Here is a 16,964-nt window from a genome sequence, read left to right on the forward strand (position 1 = left end):
CAGCACAGGCCTAGCTTGGGCCCGAGGCACGCTTCATGTCTGGGGGGTTAAGATGGGGCCTTTACCTTCATCAACACAAGACACCCATTATCTTTACAGAAGATAGCCACACCCCTCCCCCCAAGGGTCTCTATGCGAGGTATCTGAACTTACGACGGGTCCTGTCATTACGCAAGATAGGGCCTTTCTTCATAAACAAAGACACTTACCTTCATGCATGCAAGAGAGACGACACTCCCCCTCATGTTTGGGGGGAAAACAAATCTATTGTTTAGATAAGACAGACTGTAAAGATAAGGCAAAACAGGTCTGTGTATATAATTCTTACGTTATAGGCATACATCCGCTCCCGCTTTATCTTCGCTATCAATTACCTGCCACACCACACGGTGACCAAAACGCCACAGTTCCTCCAAAGATAGAAAAAAAAAATATGGACGTGGATATATATATATATCTTAAAAAATATATATATATATGACCGAGTCAGACGTTTGTGGGGAAATTTAAAACTACTTATAGGGGAAAATCTGGGCGGGCAGAAGTAATCCAATGAGACATCTTGCAAATATAATCTCACGCCGGCATCTGACTCAGTCGACCAGTACGAGCTCACACATCGCACACACACAGCGGGTATCAATTTTTTTTTTCCTCCCAGTATGACCGACGATCAATACGTTATTAATGTAGTATGGAATTACACACATACACACACACAAACCTGTATTCCTCTACACCAAACGAGGCACTTGCATGATAGGGGTAAGAACCCCCCACCCACATAATCTGGATACAAATCATGATACATCTAAATCTCGAGAACGAAATAACTCAAGAGCTGTGTCGTCTATAACTTGTGCAAAACACACGGTATGCCACACGCCAAATGCCTCTTTCTCACAGAGCTGGGCCCTCTATTCGGCACCCAAAAGTACAAGAGAAACGACGCACTTACGATGTGCGACAGAAAGCCAAGACCCAATATTACACCACAACTGGTTATGAAAGTAACAAAACAAGATTTGTGTAGCGTACCCAGATAGAGATGACTATTATATTATTCTCTCTCTCTCTCTCTCTCTCTCTCTCTCTCTCTCTCTCTCTCTCTCTCTCTCTCTCTCTCTCTCTCTCTCTCAGGAGGAACAATGAAATTCTCTTCAGGGGTCTAGACGCGCACGACGACTGTGCTGTAGACAAGTGAGGAGTTTATGCCAGTAGCCGTAGGACGCGCTATTCATAGGCCGGAGCGAAAAGTGCAAATATCACTTTAAAAAAAAAAAAGCACTGTAAGTGAGAAGGAAGGTCGGTGGAGAGGAAAGAGACCCAAGAGGAGGTAGTAGGATGAGGGCCAGGAGGCTAAAACGAAGGTAGGAGGCGAGGAGGAGTGTGGAGGAAGGAGATGTGAAGTAAATGGGTGGGACTTGCCGGACACAAAGGAGGATGTCCGAGTCGACTAAGGGCAGAACCAGTGCTTTTGGGCCAAGGCCCGTGGCAGGTGGAGAGATGATGTCAGAAACTTGCTATAGACACAGACAAAGAGGGTGGCGGATTGAAAGAGAGAGAGAGAGCGTGTGTGTTTGTGAGAGAGAGAGAGAGAGAGAGAGAGAGAGAGAGAGAGAGAGAGAGAGAGAGGGGAGTGAGAGGTGGGTGGTGGGAGAGGGGAGTGAGTACGCCAGCCCGCAGCGTCACCAATTATCGATTATTTCAGCCAAGCCGCAAGCGGACGGACGCGCGGGAGAGAGAGAGAGAGAGAGGAGAGAGAGAGAATATGAGAAGTGAGTTGAGAGAGTGAGAGGGATAAAAAGAGAAAGAGAAAGAGAGAAAGAGAGAGAGCGGTGCGGTAAAGGCTACAAGCGTCAACGTTTGAGAGCATCACGAGAAAGGTGATTCTAAATTCCCTTCACAATTAACCGTGGCCCGGGCGGCACAGCAGCTCCTCCAGGCTGTCCCCCTCTGCGAGCCACGCCGTGTCGCTTGACACCCCCTACCTCCACCACCCACTTCCCCTCCTTTTCAACCAAGATAGTGGCTTCGGCGGTACATAGCCTTGACCTTTCCTATAAATAGATTAAACTTTTCCCAAGCGCTATATGAAGCTAGGGAGGGGGGGGCGCCCCAGCGGCTCTCTCGCAGGTGAGGCGACGTGGCCCGTGAAGGCTTGGGCATGAGGCATTCTAAGGTCCTACTGGCGGTCAAGGGCAGAAGGCTGGCGAGGCACTGTAGCTGTACAAGACACAGTCGTGTGTGTGTGTGTGTGTGTGTGTGTGGGGAGGGGGGCAACATGCCCAGTGAGTGTGTGTAAAGATGGACATGGGAGCGGACATGGGTTGTAAGTGTAGTAAAGAGCAACAAAGGGGTGTTCCCAGGTGGACTGCTCTCACCTAGAGCACGCACACACACACACACACCAGCTAGCCAGGCCACGCCTCGCTCCGCACACATCACTGCTGAAGCCTGCAACAATCGCTACTCTCTCTCTCTCTCTCTCTCTCTCTCTCTCTCTCTCTCTCTCTCTCTCCCTAATCAAGCACCCACTCCCAGCCATACACAACACAAACAATGGCTCTTGTCATATTCACAGTTTTTCTGTAGCAATTTTCTCAGTGACTCTTGGTAATCCTAAGGCCAAAGATCCATCTTCAACAAACGTTATCTACGAGCTTTAAAAATGTCATAATCACAAAGTTACGAACAAAAAAAAAAAAAAACCGCAATTACTCTGGACGTGGACGGCCACCCTCCCGATGCATCATGAAATTAAGGTTTCCTCAATAAAGCGTCTGTGCGTCTGCCTACCCAACCTTCCTTCGGGCCCCTGGCGTTGGCACAGGAGAGCAGAGCTCTTGAAGCGTCCCACAACACTCGCGACTCCCAACACTTCCAACCGACACGTGCAGTTCTAACCAACCTCCATAGCAATAGCGTCCTTCCGGCAAATGCTTTCGTGACGTTTCTCAAGGTAGGTGGATGACACAAGACACCAAAATCGCCATGTTTCTAAACTGTCTTGTCCATCGGCTGCCAGACCACCACCACCACCACCCAGAACTTGTGGCCAGGTTCTATCTACACACCCAGGGCCACGGAAGAGCACCACCACCACCACCACAACCACATCAGTTTTCAAAACGGACGTCGACATCAGGCGTGAAGGGGAAACGGGGGCATCACTCTGATGGTGCGTGCTAGCGGCTGGCGAGGGACACTCCTGCTGCCTGCCTGCCTGCTGCCCCTACGGGAGTGGTCCCTACTTGCAGGAGCGTCCCTGCGGGAACCATATCCTCCTGAAGGACCCAACTAGCAAACCCCTGGTGATGGCGTCCCTCGAGCGGGAAGAGGAGAGTTCACGGCCAGCAGACATGCAGGGGAGGAAAGCGGCCAGAGCTCAGTGAATGGCTTGGGGGGCGGGCCGCGGGCGTGTGGGCGTGCTCACAGAGGGTCCGGCACGCCCGCGACCACCGCCCAACAACGAGACAGAAGAGGATCACCTGGCGGAATCTTCCATGGCGTGAAGATAGACGGGAGAGGAGAGGAGCGGAGATCAAGAGCTCACCTTAGGAGCGTGCCTTGCTCCGCCGGCCACACTATACGCACGACACAGGGCGGCACCCACACGGTGCTGTGGGGGACGGGCTCAATGATCAGGCGGCCACGGCGGGCGGCGGCGGGCGCTCAACACTACTGGAGTGGGGCGGTGTTAACAGCAAAACCTCCCGGCCACCACCTGCCCACAAGACCACTCAGCCAACACTGCCGCAAAACATCCTCCCCGACGCTCACCTCCCTCCCTCCCTCCCTCCCCCGCCCGCGCGCGCACCCACACACGAACACACTCACGCGCACGCGCCAGGCACGAGCCCCCACAACGCACCCGTATCTCCCTCACAATTCACTCCACCAACACACGCTATCTTCTTGAATTTTTGCCGTATTACTTACAATATGTCTCGCGTCTCGCGCGCCTCTGCTCTTTATAGCACGGCTCTGGCTCTGTTGATCTATTAATGACCTAGAGTATACGGGGTATGTCCAGGGAAGGGACAAGGGGAGTGGAGGAGGGTGGGGTGTAGAGTGTGGGGAGGGGGGGGGACGAAGCAGGCACCGCCCACCAGTGACTGCTGGAGGCTGCTTCACCACCCACCCATCCGGTACTACCGCCCACTTTACACCCAGCCACATGGCCCACCCGTGTATACACACACACACACACACACACACACACACACACACACACACACACATCAGAAACACTTGCATCTCAACATTAATATCAATAACCTCCCACTCTCTCATCCACCTATCACATTACCAACAGTAAATACACACATACACACACACACACACACACACGGGCCAAAAGACTATACAAGTAATTTCACATCACTTTCACAACACTCCGAAAGCTTTTTAACAGTCCTCGGGCCGGCCCAGCACTGCTAATTTCACTACGTACACTGCTGCGTTGTTTTCACTGTCTTCCCCGAAAACAGCATCACCTTCAAATCCTTGGATTACACCTGATGAAAAGGTACCAACAACACAACTAGTAAAACTTCAATTTTTTTTCTAAAAAAAAATTAACTAACTTCAGAAATTAATGAAACTAAAATCTCTGAAATGCAGTGTACTTGCATGTTTACCAAATGGCGTCCTAGCTACGTCTATTCGTTGCGTAACAACTGACTGTAATATTTCTCTCTTGTGTCTCCCCTGATGATGTGATTATTACACGAAAGTGCACTTGGGAACTTATCGCGTTTCATTTTCCCCGTGGACTCAGAAATATATATATATATATATATATATATATATATATATATATATATATATATATATATATATATATATATATATGTTTCCTTGCGCTACCTCGCAAACGCGGGAGACAGCGGCAAAAAGAAAAAAAAAAAAAAAAATATATATATATATATATATATATATATATATATATATATATATATATATATATATATATATAAAGTTGGTAATGAAATATGGCCAGGCCAGTGGCACGTCAAGCCTTGCCTGCCAAATTATAACACAAAACATTCATATCAACTTGGTGGCGAGAGGATCGTGTCGAACAGGCATTGGAAAGTTTCAATAACACATGTTGATGCAACCCTGACGCGGGCATGTTTACAGGCCAAGATCTGGCCAGAATGTTATGCATGTTCCTCAAATAAGACGGGGGGGGGGGGGGACATCATTAAACTTAATGACGTCATTATATTCATGAAGGAAATAAGCATATTCTGAGTCTGGCAGCAATAGAAGTCCAATTTTTATTTATATTTTTTTCTGTGTGTGCGTTCGAAAAGTTTCTGGAAATATATGATATAATACATATATACAGAAACACACACAAATAAATAAATAAATAAATAATATATATATATATATATATATATATATATATATATATATATATATATATATATATATATATATATATAGTCCATGTTTTTACGACTTGTGTTACGGGCACACAAGCATAACTACAACCCACATCTGCAGTCTGGCATTATATGCGCTCCTAACCTCAGTGTGGAACATTTAGATGTCAAAACTTGCGACCTACAGGGAAATATTTCAAATCAAAACAAAACTGTGCATATCTGATCAGTTCAAAACCTTACAGATCTCAAGTCTAAAAGAAAAGAAAAAGTATATACATATCATGGACACTAGTAGATCGAGCGGCTTTTAATTCGAGGGAAAAAAAAAACGTTATCATAATGAACCAAAGAAATACCCAGACCACCAAAATATATTCCACCCAGCTGGTGTAGACATTCTGACCGGCAGAAAGGGGTCAGGAGAGAGAGAGAGAGAGAGAGAGAGAGAGAGAGAGAGAGAGAGAGAGAGAGAGAGAGAGAGAGAGACGGGTCATCGTCAGCCAAGGTCACCACGCGTCAAGAAGCTGATACTTAAGTAGGCTACGCCTGGCGTATCAATGTACGTATCCATGGAGCCCTAATATGTTATGTACGCTGAAGGCAAGACGTGGAATGAAAAAAAAATAAAGAGAAACGAGAGAGAAAAATGATGTTTGTGTTGAAGAGTAACACGGAGGAAATGCGAGGATGATACGAGAGATAAGAATAAAACACACACGACAGACTACTGGAATTAGAAGAGAGACAGTGATGTACGTTGAATATAAAAGGGGAAAAAAATCTGATATTCATATTACTGCCCGCGACAGGGTCCCCGCGAACACACACACACACGGGCCCAAGTCAGAGGAACGTGAATGGCAAATCTCAACCCACACCAGTGGATCAGCTGTCGCCAGTACACCACTCCTCCCCCATGCACAGCAACCATTACCTTGGAGTCTCTGCAGCAAAGTAGCCTTAAATCACACAGCCTTCCTCCCTACCACTACAACAGTAAATGATAAACAGTAACGTGTTATGTCTCCCCTGATGATGTGATTATTACACGAAAGTGCACTTGGGAACTTATCGTGTTTCATTTTCCCCGTGGACTCATAGGAAAAAAAAAAAAATATATATATATATATATATATATATATATATATATATATATATATATATATATATATATATATATATAACCCGGGAGACGACAAAGTTCCTATAACTATGTCTTCCTGGTCACTAAAGGCAGCCAACGTTTCCTCTCTGGCCACTAAAGCCAGTCAACGTTTCCTCTCTGGTCACTAAAGCCAGTCAACGTTTCCTCTCTGGTCACTAAAGCCAGTCAACGTTTCCTCTCTGGCCTCTACAGCCAACCAACGTTTCCTCTTTGGCCTCTACAGCCAACCAACGTTTCCTCTCTGGTCACTAAAGCCAGTCAACGTTTCCTCTCTGGCCTCTACAGCAAGCCAACGTTTCCTCTCTGGTCACTAAAACCAGTGAACGTTTCCTCTCTGGCCTCTACAGCCAACCAACGTTTCCCCCTCTAGCCTCTAATTCCTTGAAAAAAAAAAAAAAATTCCCATGTCTTACCAGTTAGTTGGCTGTAAAGCCAACCAACGTTTCGCTTCGGACTTCATACCCAGCCAGAGCTTTCCTCTCTGGCTTTCCAAGCCAGCCAACATGTCATCTAGCCTCTGAAGCCGGCCCATGTTATCTTTAAGGTCTCTAAAAAAAAAAAAAAAAAAAAAGCCAGCCCATGTTCTCTCTCTCTCTCTCTCTCTCTCTCTCTCTCTCTCTCTCTCTCTCTCTCTCTCTCTCTCTCTCTCTCCTTTACAGCCCACGAATGTTTTCTCTCCTGATTCAGCGCAAGGTTTCTCTTGGGCATCTAGATACCAAGGGTTCCTGAGGCAAGCCATCCCCGGGAGTAGGGTGGGTTTTGACGAAGATAAGCAGTGTACACACCTTATCGGGCGGGGCGAGGGGGAGGGGGAGGAACGGGCAGAGACCGAAACCAGGTTTCTTCCTGGCCAGAGATGGGGAGAGCCAATAGGGAACACAGTCGAGGTCTGAATTCCGCACGAGTCAACAACACACATGCAAGCGAGAAAATTCTGAGAACACGAAGAACGAAACCTTAATCGACAGGTTTCTTCTCGGTGGGCAAGAGGGAAGGGGAGACGGTCGTCCCATGCATGTGGCGAGGGTAATCTGGCGGAAACGCAGGATGTTAACGATATGCGGAAATACACAAGACAGACTATAAAAAAAAACACTACCACGTTACACTACCCTCGGCTAGTAGCGGGCGTAAACACGAGCAGTCGTCACTCACGAGGTGTTCGATCCGAAGTGAGAAATGTAGTTCAGGGTGACCTACTTTCTGGGTGGGATGCTGAAGCGCTCATAAATATGCACCGGCATGAGATGTCACATGACCGTACATCAAACTTGTGGCAAGAGGACACACCCGGATCGAAAACTTTTCACCACGTCGCGAATGCGTACAGGTTACGCGTGCGTACGGCGACGTGGACACGCGGGGGGGCAGTTAACCCTCTGCTGTGTATGTATGAACTCTTAAACGATCATCTGGGACTGGAAACCAGATAATATCAATGTAGGGAATGGGGACCGACCACCACGCCAACGCGAACGCCAATCGCATCCTTTTTCCACGTCTTGAGCGATCGCGTGAAAAAGGTGCATCACACAAGCGGACGTCACATATCTGAGGTTCGGAGTGTTGGTTGGCATAATATAAGGAGAAAACCCTGAGGTGGAGAAACGATTTCAGTGTTTGAAGAGAAGATTTAAAGCGACGGCAGAAGCTGCTGGGAGGGGGGAGGGGGAGGGGGCAGGTGGGGGGGGGGCGAGGGAGGAGGAGGGAGAGGGGGTTTGAGGCATCACACACCCAAAGTTATGACCTCCCCAAAATACCTCCCGAGCCGTACCCAGCTGGCGCTCACCCGCCCTCCCAACCATCCAACCAGCGCCGACCCGCACACACGTACCACCTCCACTAACGAACACCATCTCCAGCACATGAAAGACGAGGAGGAGCAGGAGGAGGAGGGGAAAAAAATGATCCAGCGGTTCCTTAGCCACACAGACAACGACTCTGGTTCTTAAGATGGTATCCTGCGTCCCCGCTCTGTCACCAGTCAGGAGGAATGACTTCACACACTTCCCCAGGACACGTGTCAGACGCCTCTCTCTCTCTCTCTCTCTCTCTCTCTCTCTCTCTCTCTCTCTCTCTCTCTCTCTCTCTAACACTAATGTAACAAGGATGCCGGCACCGGTGTGCTTGGTGACCCATACAAGTGCACTAAAGACCCAAACAAGCACATACTACTGACCCATACAATACAATTGAACTAGTGACCCAAACACACAGGTACAAGTGTACAAATGACCCATATGGTACAAGCGTAATGGTGACCCACACAGGTACATGCACGAGTGGCCCACACAAGTACACGTCTAATAATGAGCCACACAGATACATATGCAACAGCGACCCACATAGGTACAAGTGAACTACTAACACAAGTACAAAAGCGAACTAATGACCCACTGAGGTACAAGTGTACGAGTGACCCACACAGGCTGAAGTGCGCAGGTGAAGAAAAAAAAAAAAGGAAGTACATGTGTACCGGTACGTGTGCCTGTCATGAGAGGGACACAGGGACGACATGGGGAAATAAGGGAGGATAGAAGGGGGGGTGGTTGGAGTGAGAGGGGTCAGTTCCTAGGGTTTACCAATTAACATGACACAACGCATATATAATATATATATATATATATATATATATATATATGAGCTTCTCTATCCCAGTGGTGAAAACTAACTTGCGTCACAATAAGGATTAGTTAACAATCATGAACAAAATTACTTGCAGTAAAGTTCCTGAACACATAATAATGAAAACGGGACCAAAGTTTCAGAAAATAACCCGTCCAAACCTCACACATTCCAAACTCCTTACTAATATTGAATCTTCAGCTATGACGTAACGGAAACCACACACACACACACAAATAAAAAAATAACTATACATCGCTAGTTTTTGTTCAAGTCCACAGAGAATATGCGTCTCCATACGTGCACATGATAGTGTGTGTGTGTGTGTGTGTGTGTGTGTGTGTGTGTATTCACAGAAGTTAAGACCTGGTACATATATACAAAGTTAAGAGACACAGGGCAACACAAGTGTAAAACGTTCTCCCCGTAACACACAAATAGCAATCACATACGAACTTCGACCCGCTGTGTAAGAATAATAATAATAATAATAATAATAATAATAATAATAATAATAATAATAATAGGTACTGAAATAACTAGGTAAAGGCAAAAAACTAAGGAAATACCATTTACACACACACGGGAGGGTGGGGTCTAGTGAGAAAGTATGGGGGTGGGAGAGGACTGGAGGCATGTATGACGCGCATGGTTTGGGCGAGTGTGACGTGGCTGGCGATGGTCCAGTTCAGGGTGGGAAATGCGTTTGGAAGAGCTGTTGTCAGTACTGACAACCATCGACAGAGCCGTCGACGTATTGCACTTCCATCAAGCGGGAGTATTCCCATCAGAACAATTATTCGTCATGAACTGACACTCGAGGTCCCAGCTTTATGCCCTGCGGAACGCCACTGGCGAGGCGTACTGCCTCACGGCGCTCACTTGAGGAGGTCTGCAAGCCGTGGACACGAGATACCTCTGCCACACAATACTGATGACTTTACTGATGCTTCTTGTTATGGATGATCAGGTCGAAGGTTCGGGGAAGCCAGCGAAGGTGAGTGTTGTCACGGAGGTCTTTAGTAGGTTCTTTAGGTTACAAACAAAATATAATAAAGAAAAGGTGCAGGAGCTGACGAAGCAGCGGTTGTTAGAGGCTGTCTTCAACTCACCCAACTGCTGAGGATCTATGGAGCTTGCAACGTCTGTGCAAGTCCAATTCAACACGAAACTTTCAGTGTCGAGCCATGGATCTGGACGATGGCAATGGGTCGTAACTCACAAGATACTGGGGGCCTTGTTGACTCCTGTATTGGGGAAATAATATATGAAGTTTTCCAATCAGTGGGGCATTGTGATTGCTGGAAGAGGAGCACTCGTGACGGGGCGGAGAGGTCTGTCTGACCGACTACTTTGTACAGCTTCGTAGGGAAGTCGGTGTATGTGGCGGAGCACTTTTGACTGAGGCTACATATAACTGTCTGGCGACTTCCAACTCTTGTACTGTGTCGGGGGTGTTGCTTAGGCTGGGAGGCAAGTGGTGTTGAGATGATGAAACGTCTGGTAGACGGTGGCCAAGTGGTTCTCAGATGTTAGCAACTGACCTGTTTTCTCCCTATAGAGGTATGAAACGCACGTTAGGCCTGCTGACCCCAGGGTGCGTCAGGTGAACTGCCCATTGATGGATGGTACTGTCTCTGAGGTCAGCCACATCAGGAAGAAGGTATTGTGTGTTCTAGCCCTGTATTCCTACGAATCCGAGAGGTCAAATATACTCCCCACACACAATTCTGACTCTTATAGTAATCTAAAGCGTTCAAAAAGCCCGCTGATGTACCGCTGTGTGTGTGGAGGGAATGAGAGGATGCTACAGCGAACAATGCATGATGGAAGTAGCTTATCATCTGTGGCGAGTAGCCGGTACCATACGAACCCAGCCAGCGTACACCTCCACACCCTCAACATACACAACACTGAGGCGAGACAGACGCAGCTCCTCGTGATACAAGAGGACCACATAACCCCCATCATCCTCATCCCATAGCCAACAGTGCATACATAATGAAACCACACATACACACACTATATTCTGTACATCACGTCTCGGTAATAAACTGTCAAGCGTCTGTGGTGATAACTGACCCCACTGGTGACGAGCGAGTAGCGAGGTGTTCGATCTTGGAAAAGACACGTGGCATTCGGTCGTAGGGACCATGGCAGTCCTGACCACGGTTAAAAGGAATTCAGGAATGATGATGAGAAGGCTTGACGGGGAAAAAGGGTCTTCGTCTGTCCAGCCTCAGCGTAGCAAATGACTAACAGGTTCTGAGCATTATGCAGCATCTGCCAACGACTTCGGCCATGGAATATATTTTGAGAAACGTCTCGCAAATAAAAACAAACACTTGTACTTAGGCAATGGTTCCCACGGTTCTGGCGGCACAGATCAATGCCAGAGTAAAGACACGGATGACCACCTGTTACCAAACAAGTGACTGCAGTCCTTCACACGTGGGTCTCGCCCACTAACCCGAAATCGTCTGCTTGCTCCGAGCAGATCAGCCAGGCATAATACGCCACAAGCAGCACCTCCCTGCTTGCGTAGGGAGCAGCTCCTGGAGCGTGGCGGGGGTAAAGACTGATAAAGAGAAGGGTCCAACAGGCTGATCCAAGGCAGCTTTAGGACATCAAGATACATTCTGTCCCGCTGGAGGGTCGAGACGTGTGTGTGTGTGTGTGAGAGAGAGAGAGAGAGAGAGAGAGAGAGAGAGAGAGAGAGAGAGAGAGAGAGAGAGAGAGAGAGCGACATGGACGGAGGAGCGGATGGACAGGATAGATAAGTACTGGTTAAGGTTCAGGATAAGGGGAATAAGACGGGAACATGAGGGAAAAAAAAGAGCGGAGGGGGGTGGGGGTGTCTGGTGCGAGGGGGGAAGAGGTGGGGGGGGGGGGGGCTATCTGATGCCTGGGGGGAGGGCACTGGGGGGGGGGGGGGTGCCAGGCTTGGGGGGAGGGCTGAAGTAGGGTGTCTGGCGCGATAGGGGTGGAAGTGGGGGTGTCTTGCGCGGGGGGACGTGAAGGTGTCTATGGCGGGGAGGAGGTGGGGAGTTTCTTACGCGGGGGGAGGTGGGGGTGTCTGGGAAGTGGGGAGTATGTGGCCAGGGGGGGAATGGGAGGGAGGTAGGGATGTCTGTGGTGTGGAGGGGAAGGGGGTGGGTCGTGGTGGGGAGTGAGTCTGTAAAGAAGCACGTAGGTAATTAAATAAGAACCAACTCCCTTGTCCTCCGCCATGACCCCCCCATGCAAGATGAAATTAGTCCCTCCTCTCCCAGTTACAACTACCTGCTACGTGGGGGAGGACTAACGTTCACAGCAACGTGGACGACAACGCAAGAATCCATCTTCCTTGTCCAAAAAGAGACAGAGAAAAAATATGAGTCAACCAGAGACCGTTTACGTATTGGTGCTGTATGGCAGCCAGACAGAACTGTAAACTGTCAAGCGGGTCAGCAGCGGGAGGCGTGAGGGGCATCACCATCATGGACGTACCGGGTCGGTCAGCAGGTTGACTTTAAACCAAGGAGGCAAGACACCGTCGGAGGAAGACAAGAAAAACGAAAACAATAATGCCAACCAACCCGACTTGCGCCGCCTTTATTAAAGTCGAGGTGCTGGCTGCTTGCTGCCGGGCGAGTCTCCTCCGGCCCCTGGGAGTGTACACACACACACACACACACACTCGTCCTCCTGGCCGTTCAACCCGCGTACCACACGAGTGAGGAGAGTCAAAACTACCTAGACTACGCAGCATCAGTGTGGCGTACCTGAGGTCCTCACGCACGGCGGGGCAACACCTGCGATGGCTGGCGGATATCTGCCCTCCCATCACCTCGTGCAGGGGCTGCTGGTCAAGCGGCCGGGTTAGCCTCTCCATTAGTGGCCAGGGCCTCCCAGGTGGTCCAGCCTGAGCTGGATCCCGAACCATGCTCAATATATACCTCCAGATGCTGATGGAGGGCGTGTGATGATGGTGGTGGCTGAGGGATGGAGACTAGAAGGAGGAAGTGTATCCGATTCTACCAGTAGAGGTGACACAAGGCCACCAAGTGTTTGCACATACGATATCCTGGGCAGAAGTGGAGTTGGTAAGCTCGAGATGTAGAACATGAAATGGTTCACATCAAAGATATACACTTACTTCTACTGCTAACGAAGTCCATAGCACAGGACACACACACACACACAATCACGTGGGGCCCCACGAGTGCAGAACTCCCTGCCGTACAGTGCAAATATGTTATTAAACACACACACACACACACACACACACACACACACACACACACCGGAAGCATCTCAAACCCAAGCCCACTTTCACTTTATACAAAAAAAAAAAAAAATCGAAACTATGATCATTGAAAGCCTTTTTTTTTTTATTTCTAAACATTATCAAAACTAATACTGTTCTCTGGAAGATGTTTGTACTTCAACATACGCTTTACACTCCTCTCTCTCCCCCTCGACACCGAGCAGTGCTGTGTGACTCTAATTGCTATCATACAGTAGATGACCTCGTCATACGTGACCAGATCCGTCACCTGTCCTCCCATCTATCACCAGCAAGTACCGTCAAAAATCGGGTAATTATACATTTACCCGTTAATACACTTAGGAGGGCGCGAGCCTCGCTATCTAACAGCACGATGGCATTTCAGTCCCCTCACAACTGCGGCAGGGCACACGTGCACGTCAGAACCCTTAAATACCCTGATTGTTAATCATGATGCGCTCACAGGTGCGTTTTGCCCTTCAGGAGTACCGCATCACTCAAACCAGCCTGGCAATCCTATTAGGAGAGGGGCTTCTGCCCTCACCCGCCCTGGGTGTAGGGACAGTCGTCGTCCACGATCTTCCTCCAAATTCGTCTACAATTTGGCCAGTACTTTGTCATGATCTGGAACAAGGCGAGTCAAATACGATACACGATATTTAACTGCCTCCGGTCAACTGTGTGTGTGTGTGTGTGTGTGTGTGTGTGTGTGTTACTCTACTACATGGTGTTTCTTGACAGCTCTTTCGCTGCTGACTGTTGAGCCAGAGGGAGAGGAGGGTGAGGTAGTGCTTTCTGTATTACCATCCTGTCTGTACGTTTATGACCTCGGGACAGTACCAACTGTCCTCTGGCTGATAATCTCGTCACGGACCATCAGGTTCACCTGTCATCTGTCCTTTCACGGACCATCAGGTTCCCCTGCTATCTGTCCTTGCCATATGCACTGTCTATCAATCTGTCTGTAACTATCGACCCACCTCGGCATGCTCACAAGCACTAACGTCGTACAAAACCCTGCTGCTTGCTGTGTTACAGAGACGCACTGTACTGCTGCGGCGCTGTGTGGTCTCCTTCAAGGAACAAGGGCCACAGAGAATGTCCACCGGATACAACGGCTCCCACAGGCCCATGACGTGAAAGCAGTGGAACCCTTTGGGAGGGTGTCACACACGACGAGCTTCCTGCGGGTAAGAACAGCTGCCCGAGTCAAGAGTTGTGTAGGGAGGGGAAGGAAAAAAAAAGGATCTGTCCCCGACACATGATGACTGTGCCTGGTAATCGCCACGCAGCTGCTATGATAAGGCAGCCCAGACTGTTGGCACACAGAGGTGGTAACCTATTGCTCTGAAGTGCTTCACAGATGACGGGACTGCATGAGGACGCAGCAGCCAATCGTGCGTGTGTGTGTGTGTGTGTCGACGTCACTAACCAAGACAAACAACAAACTATCTGGTGCACTGAGAAAAAAATGGCTGTTGTAGGCAACCATCTTTCAACATGGGTCGAGCGAGCCACGCAAGGGCAACTGCAAAGACCGAAACGGTTTTCCATTCCACAATCGCCACCCGACGCCGATTTCATACATGCATCCCGAGATAAGAGATGCAAGTTTCCCCAGGACGGAAGAGGCGGTAGGGAACAACCAGAGATAAAGAGAGACATCAACAGACTGCGGGAGAGAAGAGTCAGGAAGCACCAAATATAAACACACGCGCAACAGTCAAAAGTTTACATCCATTAGCCTCTCTGTTTGCGCCCTCCGCCGACAATTAAGCCAATTCAATTATTTTCCGAGCGCTTGACACGATGCAACAACTTTATTTCCACCTGTATACCAGATGGCACATTATACTCCCGCTTGACAACTGAATCTTTTTATGGAAACAGACTAAATATACGCTGCAACACTTCCACAATAATGACAAACATCCAGCGCATGCAAAAAATAACAGCAGTTTCAGAATAGTGATAAAAAAAACAACAGACGCAAAACAAAAAAGATGTAATCTACATTCGTCATTAACAAAGAATCAGCAACACACACGCACACACACACGCACACACACAAGAGTTTACTAGCCACCAACACATGTTCCTGCCAACACCTCATGTTGCAACTTAAAGTGCAAACTCCTACTGAGAACACTTAACTTTACCCAGGAAGAACTCATCCTGGATGGGAACCCCTGAATAATTGCATTTGCCCACAGAAAGTTTGAGCAATGTTTTGGAATGGTTCCATAACCGTGGCTGTTGTGGCGGGCTCTATAACTGTGATGGTGGTGGGTACTATAACTGTGGTGGTGGTGGGTTCTATTAACCGTGGCACGACGGTGAGATATTCGAACAAAAAAGGAACTGTATACCGTCGTGCTTGGACGAGCTGTCAAGCAAGCGACGTCCACTGCCTTCCACCGCATTATCCTGGTCAATTAACCGTCCACAACACTCCCGCCATCATTAACACGAAATGTATCATCAGTGAGGCACTTGCCAGAGGCGATAATCGCTCAGCGGGGCCACACACAAGCTTAACGCCAAGAGCAATCCGTTACATACTGTCGGAAGCCATTTGTTACATGTCCAAAAGAGTCATCAGTTGCCTTCCCGTCAAAATGCTTCTCCTCATCAGACACCGTCCAAACCCATTAGTTAATGGTGGAAACTTCATCGGTTACTGGCTGTCAAATCCCATCCACTGCCGCAGCAGGAGAGTCAAGAGTCAATCTCAAGAGTCAGGAAGGCTTCCCCTCCCTGCCACCATCACCACCACCAGCGTCACGGATCTCCCAAGGCAACGTCCCTCCGTCTCCCTCCGCCCCCGCATCACCGCACGCCGCCACGCCTTACGTTACTGCCACAGTAAATGACGTATCACAACGCTACTCGGGGAAGATCTTCGGGAGGGAGGGAAGGAGGGAGGGAGGGACGGGGGGAAAAAAAGTTTAAAAGTCCAGGAATAACGGAAAAGCCCCGGGAAAAGTTTGATTAATCCCATCACGTGATCAATATCTCATACTCTCGCCCGCCACCAAGATGCTCAGCCAATTTTCGGCTCTGCCGTGCTCAGTGGCGATGTGCTGGAGGAACACGGAGGGCTCGCCAGGCTACCGGAGGCGGCGATCAGTTTCACGAATCATACAAACTCGGCTCAATACTGGCCTCCTCCTCAGAGCACACGAACCATGCGAACCCAGCTCAAAACTGGGCCTCCTCAAGAGTACACGAACGCAGCTCAAAACTGGCCACAGATAACGTCGAACCGCACGCCACTCGGCTCAAGACTGGAGTTCCCCAGCTGGTCCTGGCCTAGCCAGGCAGGGTGTGAGAACAAGCCTCTGCTCCTCCGATACCATTAGCTCCCCCCCAAGTCGCATGTTCGACGGGAATAATTCAAGAACGTCCGCGCGCTTTAACGAAGACTTGGCAAAGTGTAAACAAAGAATTACACGAGGCGCTGCTGCCGAGCCTTAAGCTGATGGAGGGTCCCTGTGTGAGG

General features: G+C 48.9%; 1 protein-coding gene across 19 annotated transcripts in view; it reads right to left on the reverse strand.

Moving 5' to 3' along the window:
* Positions 1–16,964, reverse strand: part of LOC139750975 (ELAV-like protein 1) — a 252,264-nt gene that overhangs the window by 110,311 nt on the left and 124,989 nt on the right. For 7 of the 19 annotated variants that reach the window (XM_071665955.1, XM_071665956.1, XM_071665970.1 and 4 more), the window contains exon 1: positions 3,492–3,772. The exons of 3 other annotated variants lie outside the window; for them this stretch is intronic. In XM_071665955.1, the coding sequence (XP_071522056.1) occupies positions 3,492–3,508 (17 nt within the window). In that variant the 5' untranslated portion in view covers positions 3,509–3,772. Of the gene's footprint in view, positions 1–3,491; positions 3,774–16,964 lie in introns of those variants that run through there. 9 more of the 19 variants (XM_071665961.1, XM_071665974.1, XM_071665971.1 and 6 more) reach the window with 4 other exon arrangements.

Source organism: Panulirus ornatus, chromosome 10, assembly GCF_036320965.1.
Source record: "Panulirus ornatus isolate Po-2019 chromosome 10, ASM3632096v1, whole genome shotgun sequence".
NCBI classification, from domain to species: Eukaryota; Metazoa; Arthropoda; class Malacostraca; order Decapoda; family Palinuridae; genus Panulirus; species Panulirus ornatus.